This window comes from Lissotriton vulgaris, chromosome 1_1 (genome assembly GCF_964263255.1).
Source record: "Lissotriton vulgaris chromosome 1_1, aLisVul1.2, whole genome shotgun sequence".
Classification (NCBI taxonomy): domain Eukaryota; kingdom Metazoa; phylum Chordata; class Amphibia; order Caudata; family Salamandridae; genus Lissotriton; species Lissotriton vulgaris.
In genome coordinates this window covers 1483201075-1483227955 of record NC_141685.1, presented here as the reverse complement: position 1 = coordinate 1483227955, position 26881 = coordinate 1483201075, and the positions used below count along the sequence as shown (strand labels likewise).

The 26881-nt window shown below is 42.9% G+C and overlaps 2 protein-coding genes across 2 annotated transcripts in view; one reads left to right on the top strand and one right to left on the bottom strand.

The window, feature by feature from the left end:
• FBXL13 (F-box and leucine rich repeat protein 13) overlaps positions 1-26881 on the bottom strand; it is a 1406730-nt gene that overhangs the window by 854649 nt on the left and 525200 nt on the right. Inside the window, exon 10 of the mRNA XM_086967348.1 lies at positions 1613-1665. Coding sequence (XP_086823474.1) covers positions 1613-1665 — 53 coding nt within the window. The remainder of the gene's footprint in view (positions 1-1612; positions 1666-26881) is intronic.
• LRRC17 (leucine rich repeat containing 17) overlaps positions 1-26881 on the top strand; it is a 290549-nt gene that overhangs the window by 159936 nt on the left and 103732 nt on the right. Inside the window, exon 2 of the mRNA XM_086967351.1 lies at positions 19010-19882. Coding sequence (XP_086823477.1) covers positions 19129-19882 — 754 coding nt within the window. The 5' untranslated portion in view covers positions 19010-19128. The remainder of the gene's footprint in view (positions 1-19009; positions 19883-26881) is intronic.

Genomic DNA, 26881 nt, shown 5'->3' with positions numbered 1-26881 from the left:
CCCGGGTTCAACAAAGGGGGTATCCAACAGCAAAGCCCTTGACTGATGCTGTAGTTTTTAATCTTGTAAGAAAACACAAAGGACACCCTACTCACATGGAACCAGGGTACTAATAATTTAAACAAAAAAACAATGGTTCCTGTGGACACTTAATGTTTAATATTGCAATATTTATATCAGCACAATTGCATTTAAATGGGGGAACAAAAAATATCAGAGAAAGAAAAGACATGTAACACTGAGTGTATATAGAAGCAAGTTATTGTATATATGACAATTCATAATTATTATAGATTTTCAGTGTTGAGTGTCCCAAGTGAAAAAAAAGGGAAACCTATGAGTATTAATTGTGACTTTTGTGACATAAAAACAAGGTTTCAATGATGTTGTAGAAATGACCATTCAATAGATACACAGTAAATGTTAACAGTCTCCTAGCATAATAATAGGGACTGGGAATTAGTTTGCTTCAACTTGTCGACGACGTTTTGACCCTGCTAACAATCTGGGGTCTCATCAAGACCTATCAATGTAGGGACACCTGTGGATGACTGACAGTTTGTGTGGTGAGCAATGGCAAGCTTGCCATTACTCAAGCAGAGACAGGCGAGAGCAGTTCTCCTGGAAGCCACATGCGTGAATGTTCTTGCAGCAGATTGATTCTGCACTTTACCTTTTGACTTCACCAAACCGAATCACTACGGAAACGGATTGTCATTTACCGCAGTAACCTAAGCCTCCCAACTTATCCATTGTTCTATAATGAGACACCATCATCTGGATAAAGGTATCTAACCCCCAGTACTCCAAATATCGCTGTCTGTCAGTACCCGCCCCTCCATAGGTGCCCAGCCGGGCCCTACGTGAGTATTCTTCACTATCTTTCACTCCCACAGGTGCTCACCACACAAACTGTCAGTCATCCACAGGTGTCCCTACATTGATAGGTCCTCATGAGACCCCATATTGTTAGCAGGATTGAAACGTCGTCAAGTTGAAGCAAACCAATTCCCAGTCCCTATTATTAGGGGGCACTGTAACTACTTTAGTTACAGGGGACCGATATTGCAGGACTGTTGCAAAACTGGCCCCCAGTAACAAAAAAGGTCCAAAATTGGCCCCTTCCGACCCACAGGGAAAACACCCGGAACCCGGTACGGCCAGTCCGGCCCTGCTCATGCATACTGTATCCAGTATATTATTTCCCACAAGACAAACGATGCAATGCAAGCACTCTTTTTCAGCAGAAGCACTCACCTTCTGTACAATCAAAAACTTTTACAGTGGAAGATGAACGAGTGGACGGGGCCTAAGCCCCTCTCTTAGCACTGCTTCTTAGAGCTCTCTTTCTGTAATAACATAAGGGCTGGCAACAGCTGCGCTGTCAAGGAAGACTTGAAAAGGCTTTTTTCTTTTCAGACACATTTTAGCATGAGTATATTTTTTTTCCATAACTGAAGTTAAACGTAACTCCTAAATGAATCCATATGTACATCATGTTTTTCATATTTGTTCCAAAGCAAATATTCAGACTCTGATTTATTGACTCCATGTATAAATAAAGCACATCTCCGCAGAACAAACGCTTGCAAAGAAAACATCTATTACTTACGTTTAGGCCTTGGCATTCCGATACATTTAGGTCTTGCACATTCTTACATTCACCTATAAATAGAAAAGAAATCAAAGTTAGGGCTTCTCATAAAATTGTTCAATATGTCAAGTCGGTTGGCTTCAATTTAAAACTCAGTAAATATTTCAACGTATCACCTTTCCAGAATTAAAGTAATAAAGTAGGGACTGATTCAAAAAGTTTTTTCCAGTTGTAACAAAGTAACTGTATATCTTTGTGGTGGTCTGGGAGCTCATGTTGCTACCTGCCAAGAAGAGAAAGTCGCAACGGCGAGTGGAGCTATATTTTAACTAACAATGTTTTTAGATCTTTTTTCAAAAATACTCCAGGATAGCAAGTGGTCTTTATTCTGACAGAAATTTCTAATCAATTTTGAGGTAAGCACTGAGAACCGATATACTCCTTTTGTGGTTAGTCGAAGGCTGGGCACTTGCAAAACGCCTCCATGTGAACTTTTGAGCATGTGTAGTAACACAGTGTGGAGCTGCCCCACAGAGAGGTTTTGAAACTCGATTGTGTAGGTGCTTGAAAGCCTGACTGCACAGTTGCAAGTGTGGCTATGTTTTTAAGGCTTACATTTGCTAATGGTCATAATGTATCCAAGTATAACTTGGACAGAGTTCACAAAGCCTGAAAGAAGTTAAATGTACAAGGGAAAATATTTTTAAAATATACAAATGTGGAATTTACTAATTATGTCCTACCCCGAGCATGATTAGGACGCCAGTAGACTTCCAACTTTTACATAAGCCACGTAGGCAGCCAGCTATTGAGCACCAGGCTGATGATGTCACTCATGACACTAAACAGGGCTAAAGCTACACAAGTGCATAAAAAAGGGGAGAATCGCAAAAAGTAATCTTCCCTAGGACACTTAAATATGTTGAGATGCCCTGCTGGTTTATTCCTTTTAAACAAGTTAGTGGTGTGAGCAAATCCATATCACAGATTTAAACTATGCTGCAGGGAAATGGTAATAAACATAAAGATATCACTCTTTTATCCTTTAATATTAGAAGGTTGAACAATGGCAAAAGTGAGGCAAGTTCCAGCGTTCCTAGATAGGAATGGGTTTAGTACTAGACGCACATTTGAATGAAATCCGTCATATGCCCTCTTTCTTCTGTGTTATATCTTATGTGTATTTTGCAGTTCAGGTAATGAACCTTTTTCTCAACATAAGAGCGCAGGGGAGGAGGATATGCTGACAAAGGAGCAACATCTGGGAAAGAAAGATTGCCAACTATAAATAACATTGAGCCCAAATCACAAGGTGCACTTACTCTCGATGTACTCCTGAATTTTTCAGGAGTATGTCACACTTTCTCACAGAAGAAGGATTTTTGAATCTGAGACGTTATCCTTTTAAATAAGCTTACTTGGAGTTAACTGAAAAACCACGTGAAACTCAGAACCATGTTAGTCGTGATCATAGGACCAACTAAATCTGTCTTTCATGGCTTTATACATATACTTGCACTGCCCATCAGATGAGCCACGTTTAAGATTCAAATGGACTGAAATAGGAATCTGAGCTGCCAGATCGTGTTAGAATCTTAAGCACCGAAGAATCACTGGCAGAAGACAACACAACTTGTTCTGTGATTCTGACCTGAAATGTGCAAGAGTAGTCATATGTTTCCATGTCTCAACCAAGGCCATCATGCCATTGTTTCTTCAGAGCTTGTTATGGGTCAGTGTTGCACCACTACGTGGCAGCATAAACACGAAGGGCCCAATTCACAAAAAATGTGCTATCAGAGCATGACCTACTCTTGTAGCACTCACAGCTGACGGATGGATTCCACAAGTAAACCAGAATTACTTATGACTTAAACAGGATTACTTTGGATTTACTACTAAAATGTAGAAGTATTATAAAAGTGAATCCACAGCAAACTCTTCGTAAATTGCGTCCCATGATGTTCAGCAGTCTGGTAATGGAAATAGATACAATTGGGTTAAAGTAAGAACTGTTTAGCGGGAATGTTTTTACCGTAGACTTTTTGGGGAATGCCCAGTGACTTCAATCAAGATTTCAAGATATATCCCTGGGAATGTCCCCAGAGAGTAACATGGTTTCGGAGTCAGGCCAAACATTTTCAAGCACCTGCATGATTGTAGATCACTGATGGCTTGGAAAGGGTGCTGATCTAAGGAGCATCTATCACGTACTAAGAGTTTAGGAGTCAGGAAGTCATATTGGAAAGGCAGAAGGGCAAGGGCCTAACAAGGTGCCCAGTTCACTGAAATACAATAGATGTTCCATGAAACAGAACTTTCTGAGGCAGGACCAACCCTGTCCTCACCAAGGAGACTGTCACGCTGTCTCCTGCTATTACTGGTCTCAATCAAAGAAAGGGCACACAGAACAGGACTGCTGTGCTCTGCTGGCAGAGAAAGTGCATGCTTCATTCTTGGCTTTCAGGACGAGCAAGGTTCTCACTCTCCATAGGCTTCAAATCCTAAACTTGAAAAAACTATTTTTAAATATTTGGACAATCTAAAAACGGCATACAATCCCGCGTCTCCCTGGCAGCAACGTAAGAATCTGGGAGCCTAATGTGTGCATAGGCCCAGTATTATTTTTGAGGTTTACACAGTGAAGGCAGATGGGGTGCTGTGCACCTCTAGCTATCTCTGAAGCAATTTCATGCTCAGGCATCTGGACAAGTGTAGATGAAAGTCCAGTACCAGTGATGGGTAAATATTATCCTTTTCAAAGCTGACATTTTCACCTATACCTTATTTAAGGTACAATTGGTCTCACCTTTGAGAAATTGATTGAAACGTTATGTTCTCGTTCCCGGAAATTCCCACAAAGGGAAAATACCTACTTTTTGTCTCTTTATTTTTTTTTTTTTTCAGGAAATACTTCTCCCTACCGCCATTGAGTAGATAAGCTCTACAGGCTGCAATTAAAGGTGGTCTCTGGCACATTAAACTCGAATTAATGTAAGAATTACTTTTTATTTGCTGTTGCTAGTAGAATGTGTTCCCTCGGCGTCAATCTATATGCAACGTCCTAACTCGAAACAGGCCGCTGATCAAATCAGAAATGATTTGTGTTTTACTACATACAGTGAGGGAAAGTAAAAAGAAAACTATTTTTGACTCATGATGGCATATGTAGACACCAATCACCTGGCAGACATCGGACTGTACTGACTTACACTACCATAAAAGGGAATATTACAAGTGCAGCAATTTTCTGTGGGCCGAATCGGCCAAGTTCAATATTCAATATACAACCTTGCCAGCTTGCTTTTGTATTAGCGACACTACGTATACATTTCTGTATCCTCCCTGATCTAAGGCTCAGCACCTGCGCTCTATTATTAAAATGTATGTATTGTGTAAGTAGTAAAATGTTAAAAACCTCTTGGCTGCTAATGACAAGGGTAACTCGTCATGCACTTTTCATTGATTTCAATGGAAATTCAATGAATAGTAAAATATTGCCTTAGCAGCCAAGTGGTTACGGCATTGCCTTGCTTGCCTTAACGGTGCATTTAAATGAGTACAGCACGAGGAGACAGACCTTTAAGGCAAACTATGAATTACTGAAAATATACCATCGAGGCTTTTTACCCTCTGCAATCGTCTCGGATGATCAAAGTCTTGGCCTCTCGGCCACATATATTTTAGTAGATCTGCACTTACAGTCCAACCTCTACTCTTTAATTCCTTCGACTAGGTAAATGAACGGCTTGGGTAGGACTCGAGGGAGAGGAGAAAGTGATGGAGTAGGTTAGGGGCATTGCCAGTGAAGGGCAAAGGCATGAAGTGGTCCAATAAATTACAGGAGGGAAAATACATGTTACAGTTCCCACAAGCAGGGTAACCGCTGATCAGAGCACTCCTGACCCGCCTGCAATTTATATATCTATAATAAATGAGAGCTGGCACAGACCATGGCTCTTGCATGGGCCCGCCAGCGTCCCAAGCCCAGGGCTATTCTCGGTTCATTCCAGAGGTTGGAAGTACAGATAAACGGAGATATGGGCTGGTAGGTGGCTCATACCCACGAAGCATGACTAATTTATTAGCAGTACAAGAATTACCAAAGTCAATGATGTTAAGATTAAAACATATCTAGAATAAACACCGGGAGGCAGCTACAAAACAACACCACAAAGAGGTTCTTGTTTAAGGCATGACCAAACAGAGCACCTGAACACAGCTAAGCCAACCTTGGACTAAGTGTCACCACGTGATCGTAAATTGAGAAGGGGCAGGCCTTAGAAAGAATAGGGCCATGGAAGGGAGGCTTTAGACACCTGTAACTGCTAAAACAGCCACACAAGCCCTCCTCTAAGAATACAGTAATCTGTAGCCACCTCCCATGTTCTGGGGAGTAGGGTCGGACTGGTACCGAAAATAGGCCCTGGCTCCAAATTAAAAGTGGCCCTGATTAACAAATAAGGCAGCTAAAAAAAAGTGGCCCACATTTGCAAATCCGGGCACTTTTAAACTTGTAGATACAAACTGTATAAGTGGTTTGCAAAGTATGGGAGACTGCAAACATTTACTCTTACTGCAGGCTATGTTTGTGGTAATATCAGGGAAAACAACAATAAAAACCAGTCCCCCACTCCATAAAACAGGCCTACAAACAGCACAACATTTTAAATCTGTAAATGCCTCCCAAATGTTTAGGTACTCCACTGACTTTATTTCAAGAGGGTCGACTAAAGCCAGCCAAAATGGCATGCATAGCCTTCAAACTCAATTTAGAGACCGCAGACTATGGAAGGAGACCCAAGGTCTCAGTGCATAGATGGCGGACTATGGACTATGGACTATGGAAAAGGGCCCAAAATAAGTCCACTAGTTTCATAGTTATGGTCTTTGTGCTTAGGTTGCAGACTTCGAAAGACAACGGCGGAGAGGCTGTGCTTATTAGCGTTCATGAGAGGAGTTTGCGGCCTAACCAATACACACCATGCTTTTATGTATTTTAAGCTTTAGCGGGGGGGGGGGATGTTTGGGCCCCCCACCTGGGCTTGGTGGTTGAGGAGTGCCAACCCTGCCCCCATATGTGGCCTTTCAATTTTTTTTTACAATGCAGGAACTTTAATTTCGACAATAGAAAAAACATTTTGTCTTGCTGCTTAGTAGAATTTGGGCCCAGGAACTCGGTTTGAATTTGTGGTTCTGAACTGAACAATGGGAAAAAGTTCCCTACTCCGATTTAATGATTTTTAAATTGTAGTCCATGAATTATTCTTGCACACAAGTTTGAAGGCAGTAAGTGGATGAATGGTCCAACTATCACTAACGTTTTAACCCGTTCGAGCCCTCCTGATACATTATGTCAACATAATTTCCTGAAAATTACTAAACGGATTTCTACCAACCCAAGCAAAGCTACTTCCGTGGGGAGAGGTCTAGTTTCAAGGCAAGTTTGGTATAATTCCATTCAGCATTTTTTTATTTCAACATGTTTTATTAAATTTTATACAAAAATACATTAGCAATTCTGTTACAGGGTTTGCAACTATTCTTCCCCTCGCTTTTAGTCTATATAAATCTATGCATTCTCTACCAGTCATAACAGTCAAGAAGGACCGGAAAATAGAAAGAAGGATGAAAGTGAGGGGTGAAAGAAGAGAAAGAGGACAGGCACTTCAGATTTATATTGCTTATATATTACATCTAACATTGGCTGGGACCATAAGGACCCAATTACATTCTTGTGAGGGTAGAGCTTTACTTGGGGTGTCAGGCAGTGTCTCCCGGCCTGCCACGTTTTCACGGGGGCTCAAAAGAGTCTAGGAACGTGTCCAGGGACCTCCACATCCTTCTGGAGGCCGGTTTTCAGGGCGAGTTCTGTAGTGTCATGTTGTCTGCTCCTCTAAGATGCGTGATCCAGTTGAACCATCCTTTGTAGGATGTCTTTGTAGTATCTTTCCAGTTTGTAAGGACCATTTTCACAGCTGCTGTCAGTAGTAAGTCCAGTAGGTCGCTGTCATCTATTGACTTCAACTCAGTGCTCATAAATCCCGTGGTGATAGTGCAATATTCTTTTTAGGTCTCGCGACCTATCAATGCGTGCAAGCGCATTGAGCGGATCGAGAATTCAAGTCCTCAAAATCCTCGTCAAACCAAGGGCTTTTTGCTGCGGTTTTCTTTAAGTTCATGTGAATCACGTGACCAAACAAGCACGCGCATCAGCCTCCCTCCCTCCCTCCTACTCGTACTTTCAGTTTCTCCCGCACCATCCGGCCTCTCTCCAAGCGCATCGCGCTTTCGCACACAGGCATTCCGCCTGCCACGCTTCTCCTCCCTCGCATTCCCGCCCCCCCACCAGGCTCTCCCGCCCCCATCCGGCTTCCCTCCGGCCTCTCTCCAGATAACTCAGCCTCCAAAACGTACAAATCTTTGAGCCAGTCTGTTCCTTACATTTGCTTTGCTTTCTTGTCAGTCTCATGTGTATGCTTCTTATCCAATGGCTTTCCTTCTTTTTGCATGTGACCCTTCAAAGAAGCACTGGCTCTTTACTAGACTTTTGATTGGATGACATGAATTGTTTCCTTCCACTGCTTACTTTCTGGAATCAATTTTTTTTTGTTTTTATTTCAGCACTCCATCAGAGCGCATGCTTTATCTCTCTTGCCAGCATATGCTCCATTTCTTCCCTGCTCCGCCTCTTACCCTGTGACGTGGACCCAGTGCTCACTCCCTGAAGACTCAAGGTGCACATCGGCAACACGAAAAGCAGCCAAGTACTCCAGAAACATGCGTGACTCGCTGCTCAGAGTCTTGTGGTTTCTTTGCATTCCGGTACTTGTGGTCCTAACTTTATAATGTGATAAACAAGACTGCACGTCCCAGACTGCAAAGAAAAGGCCTAGACTCCACGAGGTACTTACTTAGAAATGGATGCATGCATGGCGTGGGAAACTTGGAAGTTCTGGGATCAGCTGCGTGTGGCTAAACACCACAGGCAGGCTGGCTCTCATTTGTTGTAATGTCCTCCTCAGTGGCACTCAAGGTTTGATCGTTCTTAGAAGGATGAAAGCCCAAGATGACTCTGCATGGATACATGCCTCTGTTACAGGGTGCAGATCTTTATCGCGCTTTCGCACACAGGCATTCCGCCTGCCACACTTCTCCCACCTCGCATTCCCGCCCCCCGCCAGGCTCTCCCGCCCCCATCCGGCTTCCCTCCGGCCTCTCTCCCCGTGAGCTCCTCGCTCACATTCCCGCCCCCCCCACCAGGCTCTCCCGCCCCCATCCGGCTTTCCTCCGGGGATTTGCCCCACTCCTTGCCTCCGCCGCAAAGGACCCCTCCCCCCGTCACTCTCCAAAACAGCTTTGTGCGACGTCTGTATCCATTACTGGGATATGTTGGCGCTCGTAATTGCTTATTGGCCTTTACTAGGACAGTGAATATTTGTATTATATGGGGGGTCTTTTGCTGTTTGCCAGAGAGTCACTACACTCACTGCACCCTACCTCACTCACGGATCGGTCTTCACTTACCAAAAATGCCATGCAGAAGTACAGTGTTACATGGATATGTTGCCTGGGCACGTTCTATTCTGTGCAGTGATACATTGCAATAAGAGGACACAGATGTACAAAAACATACGTGATTGCTCGGCTTGTTCAGTTTGTCGGGCGCTATTCTGTTTCCTGGGGGAGACGGGACCACATCCCGGTCATCTGGTGTGTGATAGCGGCCGATATAGCGCTTGGCGCCTGACGGTGGCATAGCACTACTGACAGCACCACCGGCGCCCAGACTGACAGCTATCAGCATAGGTTCCCTCCCGCCCCCAGCCAGTTCAAAGATAATTTTAATTATCTATGATGCAGTAGGACGACCATCGCTCTAAGCCCCAGAAACCTATTATTGAACTTAATCAACCTCGGAGTAGCAAGGCAGGCAATCTGCTGATGGGCCTGTGGTGTGTAGGCCCTTCGATGGGCCGCTTTTGTGCCCGTCTCAGTCTCCACTGCAAATGACACATCATCAAGGCTGTTAAAGTCTCTACATACATCTAAGCACCTTGACGACGATGCTCGTTACTGATACTTAAATAAGTATATGGGGTTATATTTTTTTTGTGATTACTGTGTAATTTGAGGTCTCACGCCTTCATCCTCACAACACCACACACCATCGGAATCCACTCCCCCTCCCCCTCACACCACCTCACACACACTCACCCTCACACACAATTACACTCAAAGACCCTTACACAACCTCAATAACATTTTCAAAAATCACACACACTAACACACTCACACACCCTATCAGCATCACACATCATATCACAATCAATCCCCCTTTTCAAACACACTCACACTCTCTCACATTACACAAATGTCACAAAAAGACTTTAATATTTCACTTCTGTTCTTTTATTCTCCTCCCAATAAAATACATTGAACATAATCTTCACAAAAGGTATTTACAACAGTTTAAGCTATTGCCATTATAAATTACATTAACTTTTATTTAAGTATTAATTATTTTAAAAATTTCATAACCATTGTTATTTGTAATATCAATACATCTAAGTCACGTAAATACAAAACATTTGCATTACAAATACTATGAGTGTCACATTTGCAAAAGTTAAAAGTATTGGCATTGTAAATGACAAAACTATTATTTTCGCAATTTTCAAAACCAACACATAAATATAAAATGTGTCATTTACAAAACCAATAGCTCCAACTTTCCTACTGAGAGACCTATTGGGAACGCCAGTGCTTGTTTTAGAGTGCAGTCAAACATTTCATTTAAGAACCTAAAGATTTCACACCAGAATGTTTTAAGAGCTGGGCAATACAGGATGAGAAGTGCTAGGTCCCCTTTTTCTTTTTTTGTCCTCATTCTGCAATAGTATGTGTAAGGAGTTGTCGGGGACCCGCCCCTCTTTCTTGGAGACCTTCATTGCCCCATTTTGTATTCGGAAGCTTGACCGGGGAGTCTCCCTTTGATTTTGTTAACACCTTTTTCTTTGTTACAGTTCCAACATACTGCCTCCTTGAGGCCTAATGAGTGTAGTTGTGCAGGGGTCCAAAAAGCCTTGTGAAGCAACCAAAACTTTGTTTGTGAAAGCACTGGGGAAATCTTATTACGTGAGGCTGATGTCCATAGTGTGGCACACTCTCGGTCATTGAAAATGGCTTTACTCTGATTATTCTAGTAGGCAACTGTCTTGTCGTTAAGCTTGGAGGATTTAGGGCCGAGGCGTTTGTAGAGGTGTGAGACCTGGTGTCCTAATTTATTTATTTTAGGTATGAGCTGGAAGATTGACGGTTGCAAGATTAAAAATGTGGTTTTGGCTAAAGCGGATCTGATTTTTAGGAAGTTATAACATTCAATATCATTTAGTGTGTGTTTTTCCTTGAGGGCGGCGAAGGATATATAGTAGGTTTCATTTTCTAGCTGGAGGGGATAGCAGATCCCTTTCTCAATCCAAGATTCAAAGGTTAGACTTTTCCCCTTGTATAGAATCCTGCTATTGGCCCAGAGTGATTCTTTTTTCGACCCTCTGATGCTGTTTTCTAGCTTTTTATCTACCTTTAGTAGGGCGATTTTAGTGTTTTTAAAGATCGGTTTAGAGGTGTAGGTGAATCTGTTTGCTGTTAGTAGAGCGAGAGGGCTTAGGTTATTTAGGATGGCTTTCTCCACCTGCAACCATGCCGGTGTGTATCCCTCCGGTGTCGCTATCCAGTAAGAGCCTTGTTTTGCTAAAAACGCTAATTGGAAGTTTTGAAGTCTGCTAGGTGTACCCCTCCTAGCTTTTTCTCCCGTCTTAGTTTTTTAATGCTTATCTGTGCTTTCTTTCCATGCCAAAGGAAATTTGTGATCATAATGTCAAGTTTGCAGTGGAAATCATCTTTGAGGAGGAGTGGGAGCATGCTGATCAGATAGTTAATCATTGGCGTGATCAACATTTTGATCATTTCTATTCTGCCTCACCACGTTATGAACTTTGGTGACCATGAGTCTAGGAGTTTCTTAATCTTCTCTAGCAATATTTTTTCGTTATGACTTAGTGTGTCGATTAGGTCATTGCCAAATTTTATATCCAGGTATTTAATGTATCCCACCTGCCAGGATAAGCCAGACTCCCCCAGACTGTCACTCATGCAGTGAATATTTAGTGACTTGCATTCAGATTTGTCTTTATTTAATTTTTACCCAGAGAGGCTGGAGTATGCTGCTATTGTGTGCATCAGGCAAACAATTGAGGTCTTCGGCTGTTCTGTTACTATTAAAATATGGTCAGCGTAGGCTGCTACCTTTATGTCAATGCCGTTGATATTTATGCCCTTTATGTTCTTGTTTAGTTTGATGTCTTGTATGAGAGGTTCTAGTGCTAGTAAGAATAACGAGGGGGACAGTGGACATCCTCGTCTGGTGCCCTGTTGTAATGTGAATGGTTCAGAGATTGACCCATTAACAACTATAAGGGATGATGGTTCCTGGTACAGGGCCATCATCATTCGTATGTATCCTTCTCCTAGGTTGAAGGACTGCATACAGTGCTCCAGGAATTCCCAGGAGACTCTGTCAAAGGCTTTCTCTGTGTCCAGTGTAATGGCCACAGCTGGTACTAATTTGGTAGATGCCGGTTCTATGATATGGCAGAGAAATTGTGTGTTGTCATTGGACATGCGTGTCGGTAGGAAGCCATCTCTGAGTTATTTATTAGCTTGGGTAGAGAGGAATTTAGTCTGACTGCCAGAATTTTTGCGTATATCTTGCAGTCCACGTTAATAAGGGATATGGGTCTGTAGTTTTTTGGTGATAAGTGGTCTTTACCTTCCTTGGGGATGACTATAATGTTAACCTCTGACATGAATTGTGACCCCTCCCCCCCATTAGCTGCTGCATGATTAAAGACCTGTTTCATCATTGGTTTTAATTGGTTTAGGAAGGCCTTGTAGAAGGCGGTAGTTAACCCATCAGGCCCGGGGCTTTATTGTCTTTCAGAGATTTGACTGCCATTTCGATTTCGGTGTTATTAACTTCTTGGCTTAGCCTGAGCGTCTCCTTGGTGTTTAGCTTCTGTAACCTGAGTCTATCTAGGTATCTAGAGCATTGCTCTGTATTGAGGTCCTGGTCTTTCTTGTATAGATCTTGGTAGAACTCTTGGAAAGTCTTGAGGATATCTTTGTGTTTTGTGTGCGTTCTGTTTTTAGAGTCGGTGATGGATGAAACGGCGAATTGGCTACGTTTGTGTTTCAGGAAGGAGGCAAATAATGTTCCCACTTTATTGGCCTCGCACAGATTGATGGCTTTGTATTTACTGATCCACAGTCCTGCCCTCCCACTCAGTATTTTGTTGAATTCGTACTTCATCTGTGTTTAGTTAATAGACTGTTATCCTTTACGGCCTTAGCATGGGATAATTCAAGGCTTTTAATCTCCCGCTTGAGCTGCTCTAGTCTTGAGTGTGTGTTTTTGTTTATTTTTTTATTTAATCTCAATTATTGTGCCTCTGACCGTTGGCTTCAGGGCATCCCATAGAGTATTGGGGCTAGTCTCTGGGGAGAGATTACATTTGAGATATTCCAATATATCCTCCTCCATCCTTTTTTTGTCTGCGGGGTCGGACAGCACATCGCTGTTAAACTGCCATCACCGAGGTAGGGCCTCCTAATGACACCCGCTCAGCTTTAGGCTGATACATGAATGGTCTGATACCAGTCTTGGGGCTATGTCCGAGCGTTCGATTTGGTGTGTATGGGACCCAGATATAAGTATGTCATCTATCCTTGTGTAAGAGTTGTGAGGGTTAGACTAGAAAGTGTAGTCCCTTGTGTCCGGATGCTGGAGGTGCCATGCATCTTTTGGGTTGTATTTGGAGCAGATATTTTGGAGGGCTGCATGTGATTTCGTGGGGTGGAACTGAGGGGTGGATTGTCTATCTGTTATGTGATCTAGAGGGATGTTAAAGTCCCCTGCCACCACCATGAGGTCATTTTGGGGGAAGCTCTCTAGCGAACGAGCCATCTCCTCTCAGAAAGCTGGGTCGTTCGTGTTGGGCCCGTATACATTAGCCACATGGATTAGCTCCTCCCCCTTCTCAGGTGCGTCACCAGGAGCCACCCCCGCTATTGTGGGATTGTGACTCTATTGTTAGGTTGGATCTTTTGGATATCAATGTCATCACCCCACCCCTTTTTTGTCTGCAGGTGAGCACGCCGTCTGTGAGATCCAATTACCCCTCACTAGTTTGGCATCTTCAAAGGATAGTTTGGTCTCTTGCAGTAAGAATAGGTCCCCTTTCATTTTGGCCAGGTAGTCTACAATCTTTCTGTACTTAATGGGGTGGTTAAGGCCCTTCACATTGAGGGACCCAATGTCAAGATCTGTTGCGAGATTGAGTGTGTTGATGCCAGCCATCAACTAGGGTGTAGCATAACGGATGTACTCGTTCCTACGGTCACATTAGTCCTACTGGAGCGAGTCGGGCCTATTTGTACCAGTTTCCTACCCCTATGGTCCAGTGCAACCGTGCTCCCCCAGTGCTCTGCAACAATGTATCTAGCCTGTCTGGGTTTGCATCTGTGTCAGAACACTTAAGGATATTCTCTAGCACGGCGTGCCAGGTGTGCCAGGTTATAGGGAGTAAAGAGGTGAAAAAGGACAGGAAAGTCGAGAAGCTAGAGATAGCAAAGAACTGAGAAACCGTAGTATGGGTTCCCTCCCCCATTCCCCCCTACCTCCCGCCCTCACCCCCCCTACCATTCGAACTCATATGTCGGACGTGCGACGACAGGATCATCGTCCCGTCTCTCGGAGATCAACTATAGTGTGGCTGATATATCTGTACACCCAAGAGAGATTATTAGAAATCGCTAGTCTCTGTTCCTTGAAGTCCCCCCTCTATATGCATTACAAAAACAAAAAAAATAAGCCCGAGTGTCGAACCCGTCAACAGATAGCTGAGAATAGTCTGAAACTAGTGTGAATCAAAAAGGATACCAGAGATCGTCTTTATGTTGTACTTCAAAAAATTCTGTGTTGTTGTCTTGCTGTTGCTAGTTGTCTGTTGGACTTGCGGATGGGTACCGGATTCTCTCATGAGGTAGACAAGTGTATATAGTTGAGGCATCCCCCAAATGAGGTAGAAGAGTATTTCAATTGAGGTAGATATTGGTTGCATAGCTTATCCTGAATAAGGTATTTACCGCACTCACCAATGCAGTACTTTCCATCTAAGGTAAATGCCTCTGAATACAAATTTTCCTCCGAAAAAATAAGAAATACATCCACAACTGTAGCGTTGCAGACTGAATTCTACATTTTTCCCCCAGTCAATTTTGAAAGGTATGATCAGGGCCACTGTAATTATGTGATTTTATAGCTGCTGCATTTTCCACACAGTTATAGATTTTAAGCATTTGCCACAATTATTTTATATGCTGCATAAATTGCAGAGTTTAACAAAAAAAATGTTTCTAGTTCAAACGGGATCAAAAGTTATTAAAAACGTGACTACATGTGTTGCTGTGCATTGGAAGGACCATCGCAAAGGTTGACTGGTCACCTTTCAGTTGCTTATTGCTGTTTCTGGTTGTTAAACAGGTACTGATAAAGTGAAACCTTTGCCCAGGCAGACAAATAATAAAGCAATACTATCACACAATGTGGTGCATTACATCGCATAATGTTCCTTTTCTGACCGTATAATTTATTTAGGACCGCCACATTGGCTGTTGCATTCCCTTGCAATAAAAAAGTATACAAACCGCACTTAGATTATGATGATTTCTTACTAACATTACTAGTGGGGCCCCCATCCACCCTTTTAATCTTTCCATAATATCTGTACATATCCATCCGATCACATTTATTAGAAGGTCTTTTTAAGCACTTCAAAGTGATAGTACATACTTTCCCCCATAACCAAATCTGTATTTAGCTCCATAATTCGCACCACAACACGTTTCAAGTTATTATAGCTTGATGGGATGGGACTGAAATGTAAATTCTAAGGGATGGTTATTTTAGACTGTTTTTACCTCGAGCTTGGGCAGCGCATGCGCTGCTCTGCGAGGCATGCTGTATTGAGGTAGGGATTTGAAGCTCTGCCCACTCTCCGCCCACATTTTTTCATTGGCAGGTGTCATTGTCCACTGTAAACTGTGGCTGTTAATTGGTCAAAAGGCTTAGTAGTCCCTCCTTCGTACCGCATTGTCTCATTTTATAACCTCCCATGGCAACACCCCTTATTACGTTTGTTGTTGCCCGGTGGGCTTTGATTATAGCCTCCAAGAACTATTTTCTCAAATGGCTTTGTCCTGCCTACTGTTGCAGGCAGGACACGCTCTCCCCTAACACTTTAAAAAAAAAAGTATAGCACACAAATTCACAATGCAACAGGTCTCGCATTTGCAAGAGTTTATGCTATAGGCATAGTCTAAACGACAATCCTTTTATTTATCTTTTTTTAAACTCAACACAACATAAAAGCATTGTCCTTTACAATGCCAATACCTCAAATTCTCATAAATGCAAGACCTATTGCATTGCAAATGCTTGTTAGATTTCACAATCTGCACGACTGCAATACGTACTTTAATGGATTGCCTGGGCTGCACTCTAATGGACTGCTTCTTTCACTGCCTTCAGATATGTAAAACAGACAAGCGAAACTTCAGCACTATACAGCACCCTTTCATGAAATTTGAAAAGCTCTGTATATATTTTTTGAGATGTCAACATAAACTTTTGTATTTTAAATGAGCTTTTGGAAAAGCTGCTGTAAGTAATTTGAATTTCAGAAGGTTGTGGTGAAAATTATGAAGCCATATTCAAATGCCGTATTCTGAAAAAAGGTGTTAGTGGGGTTTCCCAGCACTACAGTTACTATTGTGATATATATTTATAGTGCCTTGAGACCCTTCCGGGTGAGTAGCGCGCTATACAAATGTCCATGATTGATTGATTGATTGTATCTTTTTGTGAAGCGCAGCTAGAAATGGGAATAGATGTGAAAACAGGTGTTCCATACTATCAAGTCACATGCCTTCCCTGTTTTAAGTAAAAGTACTGCTGTATGGTTGCTGTCTGCTGGTAGTTACCCAGCCTGAGCCTTAGCCCTCTGTGTTTGATCATTATGTTTTTTTGTGGGGTGAATTGCGATAGATCTCTGTAATTGTGTGTATGCCTCTTGTACGTCTAACATTCTAATATATTTCTGAGGATCATCTACTCCAAGTTAAAAATAGATTGTGGTCTATGTGATTGACATTGCTTGGGATTCTTTTAAGACTTCTGTAGTAATGTTAAGTTTGCCTCTCTGGTAGATGTGGGTAGTATCCCCTTTTCTGCTAAATATACCTATAAAACGTCTAGTTTTTGGTTAGAATTTTCAAGGTATCAAGTTTTCAAGAATTTGCAAGTGAAGTGTTGCTTTGTTCACCATCTAACTCTACCTTACCCTTCTCCTTGTGTTGTGTGTCAGTTGCACGTCTTATATGTTTAGGGTGTGTCCTAGGCTGGTCTATGAAACGTACTATGCTTTTGTAAGGCTGTTACACCGCCCCCCAATGTCTTCCTCCTGCTGAGGTTTTCTACGGCTGTCCTAATTTCTTGCCCATGTTGTGCCATACTAAGTGTCATCTGCATTCTTCAGTACTTCATGTTCCATGGGAACAGGGTGCACATGTACAATCAAGTGTAATATTTTGGAATATTTTATTTCTCATAATGTGGTGAATTTGTGCCTTTCACAGTCTGTAACCGTAATGATTTTAGCACGCAGTATCGCTGTGTATGCCTGCACCTCCTGCTCGTTTAGCGCCTCCCACATCCACCTTGAGTTCTGTTATACTTTTTATTAGTAATTGGAGTCTTATACTGAGTTTATGATTGGTTCTGGTTTGTTTTGAATCCATTGTTCAGCTTCTGATGTTTGCTGCATAGAGTGGATGGGTACCCCCACATACCATTATGTTACATGTATTTCATTTTATCCCCACATCTTCAATGGAGTGTTGATTGATACCAAAATTGTGGCTACTGTGCCACAAAGGCGTCCCTTGTTTGCAATATCTTGGAGTGCATCAACTCACCATATGTTGATCCCCAGCTCCGGGCCTCCTAATGTTAAGCTCAGTTAATAGCAGGGCATGGTGTAATCTGCAGTCCAGCCGTAGGGTCCAACCAATAGGAACATTTGAGTATGCAGCCAACGTGCCCTCAACAGTCTATCATTGTGTTCACTGCTGCGCTGATGATCTTAGGGGCACTCTCTCTCTACTATATGTTAATTGAGTGTATTTTAGGGACATGCTCTATTGTATGTTAACTGAGTATATTGCCATTTGAGACGGATGCCGCTTCCTGTTGATGCACTTGTCAGCATGAGTTATGTCATTTGTGGTTCACTCTTAAGTTGTTCCGGGGTCACAGTGGCTGTGTCTCATGATCTGTGTACACCGCAGGCCTCCGTTCTAATGCAGATGACGCTGATGCCGCTACTTGACCTGTTTATATTTTATGTGGACATTTTCTGTTGAAAAATAACATGACTAGATAGATTACTCGAGAACTTCTATTATTCAGTTGTCTGGGGTATTAAATTTAAATCTTTATCTAAATCTGGCCATGCCAATGACAAGCCAGCCAACCAGTGGGTTTAAACCAGCATTTGTTAAGGTAGGCCATTGATCAGAGCGTCGCCTCCATCCAAATATGAGAAGACCAGACTTGCACCGTTTTTCTGAAATGGTTGATGAAAGGCAGAGTTGTATTTTTGTTACAGGAAGGAGAGTGGGTGCCATGCTGTGTAGGTTTTTCCTGGCATGCACTCTCTGAAGGGGAGGTTATGTAGAGGGTGGACCAAAGGCATTGTAGGATGGGAAATACAACTGTGAATGCCTTCAGAAGATAATGCTTGTCAGGTATTAATAGAACAGTACGTCTATTCCGTTCTCACGACTGCCATGTTCGAACACAACTGTAATCCTTCTGGTCGGTGCTGAACTGGTCAGCACATACCTTCCCTCCTCCTCGTTATAGCTCCTAGTCACAGGGGCTTCCTTGTTGTAACCCTCAGCAATGAGATACGTGTCTATATTCTACTCAGAGGCCCAAAACACACACATGTTGGCAATCGTAATGTCCAAATGCACAAGCGCCTTTTGTGAACTGCACTGTTTGCAAAGTGAGTGCAAACACCGTGTGTTTGTGCAGACGTTTACCGCCTTGGTCTGCCGGCTAGATTTGAATCATGGGGGCTCTGGGTGAGCGCAAAAGACCTCCTCAGCCAAAAAACACTCGACCCGTGGCTGCTTGTTTTTCACACGTGTTGAAGCGGCTATGCACAATTAACTGTTGGAAATGTTTGGTTTCTTGCTGCGACTTACTGTCCTACTTCTCTTCCTACGCAGGGACTCCTCACGCCCCAGCTGCGGCTCATCGCTCCAGGGCCACCCTCGCATTGCCTTCCTGAGGCGACGCTCGCGCTGCTGCAGCCCTCACGCGCCGTGAGCCGGGCCAGCTGGATGTCATGATGCGCGTGCTCGCCCTCGTGCTGCTGCTGCTCCTGGTCTGCAGAGCCGCGCAATTCAGGAAGACGAGGAGGGACAGGGAACACCATGGGCCGGCCAGCACGTCCAGGAAGGCCTCCGGCACGGTCAAGCGCTACGCGCCAGGGCTCCCCTGCGACGTCTACACGTATCTGAAAGAAAAATACTTGGATTGCCAAGAGAGAAAGCTGACCTCGGTGCTTCCGGAGTGGCCCGAGGATTTAATACACATGCTGCTAGCCAGAAACAGGATTCGCAAACTGAAGGATAATATGTTTTCCAAATACCAAACCTTAAAAAGCCTCGATTTACAGCAAAATGAAATATCAAAAATCGAGAACATGGCTTTTTCTGGCCTGAAACAGCTCACTACATTATTACTCCAGCACAATCGGATTAAGGTGCTGTCCGAGGAAGTGTTCATTGCCATGCCTCGTCTAAACTACCTGCGCCTTTATGACAACCCATGGAACTGCACCTGCGAGATGGAATCTCTGATTACCATGCTGCAAGTGCCAAGAAACCGAAATCTGGGGAACTATGCCAAGTGTGCGTATCCGCAAGGGCTGAAGGACCAGAAGCTAAAGCTGGTGAGGCCGGAACCATTGTGCCTCGAAGAAGAGGGCGTCCCCAGACCGATACAGGGCTCCAGCAAACCAACCACGCCAGCTGTCGATTCTTCCATCTGCCACATTTTTTTATTCCCCGTTCTAATGCTGGACTGCAAGCGAAAGGGTTTGTATATTCACTATTATAAGCAATGTCTCACTTTAAGAAAGAAAATTGACAATGTATTGATGCAACGTGCTCTGTGTAACACCTTTAACCCAGATTGTAAGTCCGGTGGAGTGAAATTGCACTATGAAATTCCGTTCTACCTTATTCAGTGTAGGCCACTGTGCCCGTTACCTAGCGTTCCTGGGTGTGGGAACATCAGGCCCCATTTATTTTTCGATGTAGTAATTTCACTCAGAAAAGTCACAAGAGTTTTTTGCTGCAGTAGTAGACATGTTTCAGCCCCTCTTTTTTTCCAGGTAGAGGAGAATGCACAGCTCCCCCGTCAGAAACTACCTTTGCTTGCCTTCCTTGCCTTACTCCCCACATCTGCCTCTCTCCCCTTTCACTCCCAAACCTTAATAAAGCAGAAGAATACATTTACCACCTGTTCTGTTGGTAAATGCCCTGAGCAGGTGGTAAATTTCCTAAGTAGGTGATACATATATGCATTAAACCCCAAGAAACTGAGAAAAGCATTGTTTTTATGACAAGTAAATCCAATTTCACACAGTAATTCCCCATTCCATGGATCTTAATTGTTATTGCACTGTACTAGACCAGATTTATCACATAGTAAAAATAAATTTCCATGCAAAATTTCTGCTTGTCTCTACCGTGCATCTCCGATCCAGGGAATTAGCCAATCCTGGCTTTTTAGCCAAAAGCATTTTGAGACTAATAGTTGTGCTTTCCATATTAAGTATATCGACTTTAAAGTCCCAACATGAAAGTGGTGTTGTTTAAAAAGTCAGAACTGGCAAAATATGTCACACAGGCACATGGATATTAACAACTAGGAGTATGTTCCCATTTTGTATTTATTCCCTCTTTACTTTGACTGGCCCTTGAAAAATATTAATATAATGACGAAGCCCATTCTGTCACTCTAGAATGATTTTCCTGCCCTTGCACCTGGACATGACTCTCAATGTGTCGACAGGAATGAAGCGTTATGAAAGCCAGATACAGTAAGTTAGGGGCATCCCATTAAAGTATTCCAAAAGTGTTCTATTTTTAGTGAAGTATGGTAAATTCATAGAACAAGGGCTGTAAAAGTGAGCATTCCTAATATATATATATATATATATATATATATATATATATATATATATATATATATATATATATATATATATATATATATATATATATATATATATATATATACACACACACACACACACACATCTCACTGAAAAAATGAAAGGTTACAGGGACTTTTTAGTTGGGCTTAGATTTCACTCGTATGAAACCAGTGAAATTCAGCCCTTATAGTTACCAACCCTGGGCGTAGTTCGCGTAGTAGCACTACGCGTAGCTACGCGAAGTGCACTTTGCGAACTACGCAAACTCCGTAGTGCACTGTGCAAAATGCTGTTTGCACTGATTGCACAGTGCCGGATGCTTGTCTGCACTGTGCAATCAGTGCAAACCGCATCTTGCACAGTGTAAGCGGTCATTTTCTGCCGCTTGAGTAGATTTCTACTTGAGCAGCAGCTTTCTCAACGCGGACTGGTAGTTTCTCTTCACGAGCGGTTGCGAGCATAAGCTGCCACTTGCAATGAGAAACCTGACCTCTCCGCATTGAGAATCTCGCTGGAGGTTTATTTTCCACGCTCGCGATCGCCAACTTGATGTTGCTGATCGCGAATGAGGAAAAAGTCTTGCCGGGATGTCATTTTGCTTGCTCGCGATCTCCAACTTGCCGTTGAGGACCGCAAGCAAGCACAAAATGACCGCTGCACTACACTACGCTATGCGTGTTTGCACTGTGCTACGTGCAATTCACGTAGTGCGAAGTAGTGCAAACTTCGCAAACTACGTGAGCTTAGGATAGTGCTTCGCCCAGGGTTAATAGCTACCTGAGTTAACTATAACTTACGCCCGCAATGCACTGCTTATGACCTCACATATTACATCACTCATGAATTGACCAGTGACATCACAGATGACATCTCTGATGACATCACTGATGACATCATCCAGTGCGTAAGCATTTTGTAAATGTTTCTGAGACTTAAAGTTATATACAAAGCTACTGCAGAAGTTAAATTACTATTCTTTCTGTACTACTAATAAGTGATGCAATTTCTAATATATGTAATCTGAGTGGTTGTGTGACTGTATGTTGGTGAGTGAGTGGCTGTATGGGTGAGGGAGTGGGCGTGTGAGGGGCTATATGGGTGAATAAGTGGGTCTGTGAGTAGCTTTTGTGCTGAATACGTGGGTGTGAGACTATCTGTGTGGGTGGGCTTGTCACTGGCTGTATGACTGGCTGTGAGAGTGGCTGTATGGGTAAGCCACTGGGTATGTAAGTGGCTGTATGGGTGAGTGAGTGGTTGTTTGAGTGGGTGTTTGGTTAACTGAGAGGGAGTGTGAGTGGCTGTATTGAAGAGTGAGTGTCTGTGTGAGTGGCTGTATGGATGAGCGAGTGGACGAGTGAGTGCATGTATGGATGTGCGAATGGGTATGTAAGTGGTTGTGTGGGTGTGTGAGTGGGTGCATAAGTGGTACATGAGTGGTTGTATGGGTGAGTGAGTGGCTCTCTAGAGTGACTGTGTGAAAGACCATATGGGTGAGTGAGTGGCTGTGTGAGAATGTGTATGGGTAAGTGAGTGGCTGTGTGAGTGGTTGTATGGGTAAGTGAGTGGCTCTATGAATGTGTGCGTGGCTCTATGGATGAGTGAGTGGGTTTGTGACAGGTTGTATAGGTGTGTGAACAGGTGTATCAGTGGTTGTGTGGGTGTGTGAGTAGATGTGTGAATGGTTCTGTAGATGATGTCATCAGTGATGTCACTAATCATGTAATCAGTGATGTAATAGGTGAGGTCATAAGCCATGCATTGAGAAGAGTGTAAGTTATAGTTAGCTCAGGTAACCATAACTGCTGAATTTTGCTAGATTTGTACTAGTGAAATCCAGCCTAACCAGAACGTTCCTGTAACCTTAGTTTTATCCAGTGAACTTCTAAGGTTGTTTTAAATTCTGTTTCCTAACTATAACGTCCCTGTAACACACTTTCTAGCAGGAGCACACCAGCCTCAAGGTCAACTGTAGCAGGTGCGGTTGACTGCTTGAAAATATAAGCACATCCACAATAGCATCACGCCTCCTAAATGAATTCAGAGCCAATCACAGACCTATTTACTTTGTCTACCAAATCAATACCTATTTTTAGATATTAAATTATTTTCGCCACCCAATTATACCTTTTGTGTAGTTTGCACTCTACGGTAGGAACTTCACATTTGTGGACCGCATAGCCATTGGGATGGTACCAGACTGATTCATTGCACTCCCTCAGGAAATGTCTTCCTATAGGCCAGCTAGCTCACCATAAGCCCCCTAACCCTAGGCGGGTGGCAAATCGTTCCGGCAACCGCTGAAAATGACAACCCTGATCCCCCAGCAATCATAGTAACAGATCTAGAACCCTTTTGCTCAGTCTCTCGTGCAATCTTTCTCTCGTAGAAATATACAAGGAATACACAGTGGGACATTTTCAATATTTATTGAACCAATGTGATTGTTATATTAAATGTATGTCCTGCAATGATCTATAAACAGAAGCAAAGGAAAGTTATTAGAAGTATTAGGACAGTGAACAGAATAAAACGTTTCACGACCCTGCTAAAACAATGTATATGAAACCATATAAAACAGTATAGAAATTTGGAGTACTCCTACTATGCATCCCCTAACCTAAGTGCCTTGGGTGTGTGTGTACTGCCAAGAATCCCCATACTGGATGATCCAGCCTCTGTCACCTGGAGGGAAAGAATGTAGGTCCCCGTCGTGGTCAAAAGCTGAAAAACCCTCATTGAGAGATCAGCAGGCTGCTGGGCCAAAGCATCAGCATGCAGAGACCTTGCAAATGACAGCGAAGCGTTCCTAGGCCAACACCTGGAAACAGATGCTTATTTATAACAAAAGGCGTCCTTGCCTTGGGCATAGATATGGGTCAGGCCGCCATTGTTTATGTGTTTTAGATAGCTATGCCGCCATATGTATGAAACAAATAATCACAGTTGCACAGTGTATGTATAGACCTTGAAAATTATTTTTCAAGGTATCAAAATAGTGTTCTTGCGAAGTTGGTTTGTGAGCAAGGATAGTTACCTAGAAACTATCTGCACTCTCACGGTTGCAAATGTGTGGCAAAAGACATTGTTTGAGAGTGAAGGCAACTTTAAGAAGGAACTCGTTTACATGTAAAAATGGCAGTATTTCCTTCTAGGCCTAACTGGAACACATGACAATCCTTTTCTTAAATCAGGTCCACTCCTCCATTTTAAGTGCCTTTCATTCTACCAACTGTCACATTCAGCTGCAGCTTTCTCCTGTGTTCTCCTGCTTCTTCCTTCAAAATGGTTAGAGTGTGTATTGTGGGTCACAACTATGATTTTTGGGCCAGAGAGCGTGCTAGAAAGAGTGGCGTTGAGAGGGACTTAGTTTGCCAAAGGTGGACATTACTTGGATTGGCCAGAGAGGTTTAAAGTGGCATCAATTGCTGACTTTGCTTGAGAGCGTTGCAGATTGCCAACATGTAGGCCTCTTATTTGTGCACTGTGGTGGCATTGACCTAGGCACTTTTACTGGGGTAGGATTGGAAACAGCAGTGAAGTATACCTTTGGACAATTAATGGCACTTTCCCTTGTTCTGCCTTGGTATACTCTATCATTTGCCAAAGGCAGAAATGGAAATTAATACACAGCTTCTGTCCACAAATAGACAAGGCCAGGAAGCATGTTATAAAAATGTTTATGCATTCCCTAGAGACCACAACATGGGTGCCATCTACAATAACAACTTGCATTTGACATGGAGCACATATAAAGGAGTAAGGGAGTACATTTCTCTGTGAAAGCCAACAGGACATTCCTTAACAACTTGAAAGGCTGTATCCTGTTTAATGTGTAGGTAGCCAGTCAGTCAGTCACTTAGTCTTTATTCGATTATAAACCATCGTAAAAGACACATGTACGAAACAGCATTAAAACCAAATTTGTCTTAATAAAACATATAAAAATATCAAAAGATAGAACTCATTAAAATCCATTTACATGTCCAGTTCCAAATACATATAGGGGACTTTTATCATCAAAAATAAATAAAATCATACTATAAGAATGAAACCTCAATTAGATGTGGCAAAATTAGTCACGAGAATAAAGGCATATATTAACATATTTAAGTTGGAGAAGGACACCAGAGCTCAGAAAGACCTGTTACAAGATGGCAAAAAAAGTATTAAAATACATATATGGTTACATATTGCCCTGCATCCTAATCCTTCTTATGGCCCAAGTCCAGCTCCAGAATTTTGCCATAGCAACAACTAGGACTTCGCTGGTGTCAGACTTTAGAATACGCAAAGCCAGTTGAGAGGATCTTGTTCCCATTTGTGCACAAGCTGGCTTAAGCAATTTTCTGCGAGGTGCCTTATAAGCAAGGCAAACAAAGAGGATGTGCGGCAAGGTCTCTTCCACACATGGGCAAGTATGGCAATATAAATCTAAGTCAGTCCCTCCAGTTTTTGGTAAACGATTTTATAGGGAGGCTTCCCACTCTAAATTGGTGGTAGAGCTTCCTGTCCCAAAACTGGTGATGGTGCCCCAATAGGCCTCCAATCTATATTCCATTTTATGATCCATAAAGAGGCCTGTTAAGGAATCTCCATTCACCTGGGAAAAGGACTTCTGCCAAACCAACTCCCTGTATAGGGCTTTGAACTCCAATTTTGAGGGGAAAGAATTCCCTTCACGGTCCAGCCATAGGTGGTTAAGGCCCATGTCCGATAGAGTAACCTTAATCTTATGTAACTATGGAATTTTGTTGAATTTATCGGCTTCTCTGATATGCTTAAGTGCCTGCGCGTAAGGAGCAAACTCCGGGTTAGTCCAAAGCCGTCACCAATAGGCAAGAGGTCTAAAACCTGCTGCCTCTTCAAAAGAAGTACACCCCAGATCCATCAATAGTGGCCTTAATGGAGTGGACTGCGGGAGACCAGTCAATGCCCTTAAAAACGTATTCTGTGCTTGGACTAAATGTGATACATTTTTGAATCCCCAGAATTCAGCTCCGTAGATAATCGAGGCTTTGACCTTCCTTTGATAAATAGCCATGACCGGTACGGCTGGTTTGGTTAATGATAGACAATGTTCTTTTAGGTGGGCCCCCGCTAGTTGGTTATGCTTTATCACCAATAAATCCATCTGTGGCTTCCAATTTAGTCTTTTGCCTATTGTGACCCCTAAATATGTGAAAAAATCAGTTTGTTCAAGAGGCAAATTGTTCAATTCTACTCTGGCTTTGACAGATTTACTTCTGTGCAAGACCATGAATTGGTCTTATCAACATTGACTACAAGCTCATGATTGTCACAGAAAAGAGCAAATCGGTCGAGGGCTCTTTGCAGACCCACTTGTGTTTTGAACAAGATTAAAGTATTGTCTGCAAACATTAATAAAGGCACCCTCCATCCAGCGAGATTAGGAGCAACCGTGGGATAGTCAGAGTAGTAGGAGACAACTTTATTGATGAACAGGGAGAAAAGGGTGGGTGCTAGAACACACCCCTGTCGCACTCCCTTGTTTACCAAAAAACGTTCTGTTGTCTCCCCCTGTTGTCCCCACCGAAATTGGGCATAGGTAGAATCATGTAGTTTGATGATGAATGAAAGGATCTCTGCGGGCATCCCAGCTTCATTAAGAGTGTCCCAAAGTTTGTTGCGGGGCACTAGATCAAATGCAGACTTAAGATCTATGAATGCTGCATAGAGAGTACCCCGAGCTAAAACCACGGTGTTCCAATACAACATCATAAATCTAAAGACTTGGTCAGTAGTACTGACGTGGGAGAGGAATCCTGCTTGATAGGTGGATAATATCTCATTATCATCATCCACCCATTTACCCTGCTTAGCACTAATCTGGCGACCAACTTCTGCAGAGTGT